This window comes from Carya illinoinensis, chromosome 6 (assembly GCF_018687715.1).
Source record: "Carya illinoinensis cultivar Pawnee chromosome 6, C.illinoinensisPawnee_v1, whole genome shotgun sequence".
NCBI lineage: Eukaryota > Viridiplantae > Streptophyta > Magnoliopsida > Fagales > Juglandaceae > Carya > Carya illinoinensis.
Window position 1 is genome coordinate 5191726 of NC_056757.1, and position 5119 is coordinate 5196844.

At 40.2% G+C, this 5119-nt stretch overlaps 1 protein-coding gene across 1 annotated transcript; it reads left to right on the forward strand.

Annotated features, from left to right (window-relative positions):
* Positions 1–213: 213 nt before the first annotated feature.
* LOC122314312 (MORN repeat-containing protein 1-like) lies at positions 214–2945 on the forward strand. Its single transcript, XM_043129813.1, has 3 exons — positions 214–1415; positions 2256–2487; positions 2597–2945. Exons 1-3 carry the CDS (start codon positions 529–531, stop codon positions 2726–2728), a joined length of 1251 nt encoding a protein of 416 aa, XP_042985747.1. The 5' UTR covers positions 214–528; the 3' UTR covers positions 2729–2945.
* Positions 2946–5119: the final 2174 nt, after the last annotated feature.

Here is a 5119-nt window from a genome sequence, read left to right on the forward strand (position 1 = left end):
ACTGGCACAGTAAAGCGAAAAGTAGCGGAATCCAGATCAAACGACCACAACACATTTCCTTCGCATTTGAACCGGGAAGGAAAATCCCATATGCAATCCAACGGCTATCAACGGGTCCTACAAGCACACCGTTGAGATCCCCATCCGACCGTCCATGTTGAACCTACCTCCCTCACCCTATCACACGACTATAAAATCTGTGAGAACACCACCAACTAGTTCAAACCTCCATACTTCACCCTCTCTTTCTCTGTGAAACCTTCTTTGTACTTTTGATCTTTCTTTCTTTCTTTCTGATTGCTCATGTTCTGTTCAGTTGATCCCCTAACGTGCGCCGCCGGGAGTTATTCTTTCTCATCGTGTGCTGCCGCCCTGATATATTTATGTCGCCGGCGGCGTATGGAACGACCTTGCTTATAAGAATCTCGCGGTATAGGAGGGGCCACTAGGGATAAGAAAGCGAAAAGAGGTGCAAGGTGGGACGGCTGCTATCGAAGGGACGAATCTTCCCAGGACCGACTTCGAGGAATGGACAGCCAGAAGAGCCAGGCCAAGCTCACGAGAACACAGTCCTTACTACTCCGGTCCTCTCCGACCATCCGATCGTCCTTTCACAGCCTCTCTTCGCTCACCCAGGAGGACGCCATCACACCCCGCCAAGAAGACGAGGAGGAGTTGAAGAAACCGATGAAATCCGGTTCTACCCCGAGAACCGGGTCGACCCGGTTGGCCAACCCGGTCCTCGCTATGGCCTCGCTCTTTTTCTTCACCCTCTTGTCGTTGTTCTTCTTCCTCTACTTTTTCTATCTGAGGAAGGAAGAGATACCCACTTCGGAGAACCTCCTCCTGGCTCTAATTTTCATCGCGGTGACGCTCTTCTTCGCGTCCAAGAACAAGGGTCTGTTCCACCAGATCACACTGCTCCTCAAACACTCGTGGGACGAGAAAGCGAAGAGACTCGGGCTCTCGAGAACCAACTCGAAGCCGGTCCAGTGGTTCATCGGCGACCCGAACGTCCCGAAAGCGAGAGAGAGCAAGAAGATCATACGGGAAGGCGTGGAGTTTTACAGCAATGGCGACTTCTATGAGGGGGAGTTCCACAAGGGGAGGTGTAATGGTAGTGGGGTGTACAATTACTTCGTGAACGGTAGGTACGAGGGGGAGTGGATCGACGGGAAGTACGATGGGTACGGGATTGAGGGCTGGGCGAGAGGGAGCAGGTACAAGGGTCAGTATAGGCAGGGCCTGAGGCATGGATTCGGGGTTTACAAGTTCTATACTGGGGACTCTTATGCAGGAGAATGGTCCAATGGGCAGAGCCATGGGGTCGGAGTGCAAACCTGCTCCGATGGGAGCTGCTATATTGGGGAGTTCAAGTGCGGGGTCAAGCACGGCCTAGGCTGCTACCATTTCAGGTAATTTCTTGAATTCTAATATCAGGTTTTGGGATTTTTTATTTTATTTGTAATTTTCTGCGAAAGTCTCAGATTTGAATAGGATTTTTCTTTGTTGCGTGTTTAAAATTCTTGGGTTTCTGTGATTGATAGCCTTATGACATTATCTTTGTGGGAGTTGTCATGCTTGAAGTATTTCATGATTGATAGAACAGTGGAGTTCTGACTGATGAATTTTGTGATTGGTTCTTGGATGTCTGTTTAATGGATGAAAGATCGGATCTTTGAATTGGTCTCTGTTGGTAATTAAGCTTTTCTAAAGATGCACGGGTCATTGCAACGTTTGCCTTTTTTTTTTTTTTTCCCGAATTTGAGTCGTGGTTCTTGGGTTTTGAAGCGACCTCATATATCTGACTTGAGAAAGGACAAAGTCCACCTCAACCGTATCATAAACTTTCATCAAATCAATCTTGAGAGCACACTGGGGTGTTATATGCCTTTCATTGCTGTTTTCTTAAGTTTGTGAAAGTTTCAAACTTTTGAACTCTGGGGGTCACTGCTCGCTGAATTTTATTCCTCTTTCTAGTCGCATAGGTCTCTTTATTTTGAAGGACCATCAAAGTCAGTGAAACTTTATATGCATTTAGGTTGCTCAGATTTGTTTGTAATATTTCACTAGCGCTGAAGTGATTGGTATCCTATGTCCTAGATTGATCCTCTTGTATTTTGGAACAAAGATACTCTTTCAGTTTATTTTCTTTAGGTATCCTTTCTAGAGCTACTATGACTGGCTCTAATTTAGGAAAGTTATTTTACTATATCAGAAACCTGTTAGTGACTATGAATACGATTTTATTGTAGAAACGGAGATAGATATGCGGGAGAATATTTTGGAGACAAGATTCATGGATTTGGCATCTATCACTTTGCTAATGGTCACTGTTACGAGGGGTCATGGCACGAAGGTCGTAAGCAAGGCTATGGTATGTATAGTTTCCGAAATGGAGACACAAGATGCGGTGAATGGGGGAGTACCGGCAGCCTTAAGTACCCTCTACCACCACTAACTGAGGCAGTCCTTCGAGCAGTTCAGGTATTCATTGGCATTGACATCCCAATTTATTATTGTCATTTTTCGTTGTTGTCAACCCTTGTTCATGCTAAAGCACACGTCTTACTTGTTTTGTGTCATTAAATTGCAGGCATCTAGAAAAACAGCAGAGAATGCTATTAACCTTCCACGAGTGGATGAACAGGTAAACAAGGCAGTCATGGCTGCAAATAGGGCCGCCACTGCTGCTAGAGTGGCTGCCGTCAAAGCTGTTCAGAACTAAATGGATGGGAAGTTTTGCGACACTAATGTCTAAGAGGGATTGGCGACTTTGTTCGTGTACATTTTCACTAATTTTTAGTCCTTGGAAGATGACACCCCAGTGAGCAAAACGCTCATCGGAGGTTGAGAGAGAGATTATGTTTTGAGTTTTTGTAGATCACATTGCAACTTGTATATACCCCATGTACATCAATGGAAGAAGAGTTTTGAAGCTCAAATGGTTCTTTCCTTTTCTTTCTACTTTGATTTTTTCTTTTAATCTTTTTTCGATTGTACCTGTAAATTGAGTGGTTGATTTCTTGTGGGGCATCCCATACATAAGCATGGAAGCTCCATGAAGAGGAGGTATGATGCCAGCTTGTCTTGCATCGTCATTTCATGTACTTCGAGGGCGACAATACGAGAGCTTCATCGAAATATATTTTGGGCCTACTGCTGTGTACGTACTTTAGGATTGAGGGGAAAAAAACAAAACTGCACAACCGTTACTCTAATTAAGTTGCATGACGTTGTTGAATCCCAACTGTACAACCATTTTTATAGTTTCTGTGATGTGGGCAGATGCAGATTCTGGGTGTTTGCTTATCAAAATGGACGTCGCCAACTCTTCAAATATGAAATGGCTGATGGATGTCTTGAACTGATTTGGCAAATGCCAAATCAGTGTAGTATACATCGGGACAAAGGTTCCATTAAACTAATTATAAGAAGCCATGTGCTTTCTTCCTGCAAGATATGTTCGAGATTTGTCGTTATTTTTACGCATAGCCACATGAGATGATAGTTGTGGGCGGGGTTGTCTTGGTAGAAGGGGAAAAAAAATATTACTTTATCGCATGCTGGATACACGGTGCATTTTATTCATTTCAAAGGCACCAAAAAGAAGGGTTTTTCCTTTACTTTTTTTTTTTTATTATTTTTAAATTTGAAAGTGTGGAAAGCTATGCAATTATTTTTTATAATGATTTTTACGCTTTTAGAGTGGCTTTAGAGTGGTAAAGTTTCGTGTATTGCTTTTCAAATTTTGAAAAAAGCTTATAGATTTCATATCTACAAGAAAAAATCTATTTTTTAGTATAAAATGTCACTATTTCTTAAGAGGAGTGCTTGAAACGTATACATTCTAAACTTGTATTTAATTTTTTTTTTTTCATTTTATTCTAATTAGGGGCTGAAAAATCCTAACAAACATTCTATTATAGCTAGGGCAATATGAGAAAAAAATGGATAAAAAAGATTTAAGACTAGTAAATTAGCTCACATCCATCCTTAGTAATATTGGACAAACCAAAGAGGCAAATGCCTCAAAGATAATTTTCATTTACGTAGTCTGTGAAGTATAAGTACTAAAACTCAACTAATTTCAACCCAGTTATTGATGAGATTAACTACTTTTTAAACTTTTCATAAAAGGGTTAAACTTATCATATTAACTTACTTAAATACATTTCAATCTAAAAAGTTAAATCAATCTTAATCTAAAAAAGTTAAACTCATCTTAATATGACCTATAAAATATTACTATTCATAACTTAATTTAACTTATGTTAACATTCAAACGTAGCCTAAAAATAATAAATTCGACCATTTCTGAACTTGATTTGGTGGGGTGATCAGCCAAAACAATTTAAAGACTTTCATTTTGCTTCTATTTTACTTTAAATTAGTTAGCAACTGGATTCAAATCGCTCTCAAAATCAAACTTCCAACCACTCCACATGGAGAAAAGCCAACAAGGAGACGACAGGGGGGGTGGTTTTTTAATTTTTTAAGAGGTCGTAGGATGAGATGGCTTCTGCTATCTCACTTGACCGATCCTCGATTCCAAAAAGAACCGAAAAAGGTACTAACTCTGCTATGACAAAACCGGCCTATTTCTAACATATTAGTCTAATTAGGAATGATCATTTTATAAAAATAAATTTAACGAATCATATAAAATCATGTTAACGTGAATTTAATTTTGTAGAACATCTTTATATCTCCTTATTAGTAAATTAACAAATTTAACATAGAGAGAGAGAGGCAGGTGCTTTGACGTGGAGTATAATGTCATGTAGCATGTTCTTAGCATTACTCTGCAATAGGCATCCACTTTGGCCAACATCGATGCATTATTGCTTATGGTTTGGTTTTATAATTGCAAATTTTGTCGTTTTGGTTACCTTGGAAGGATTCATTATCCGACCGCCATGAGAGCTACTTGAATTTAATAAATGCAGGCATTTGTTTCCTAGTTTGGAAACTAGATCTGGTCAAATTTCTTGGGGGAAATCCTAAAAAAGTATTTGCTAAGAACCAAGCTGCTACCTGTTCAATTATATCAGAACCGATGATGCGAAAAGGAAACAATGTGCAAATGTTTCACTAACAGCACTTGCTAGATCGCAAA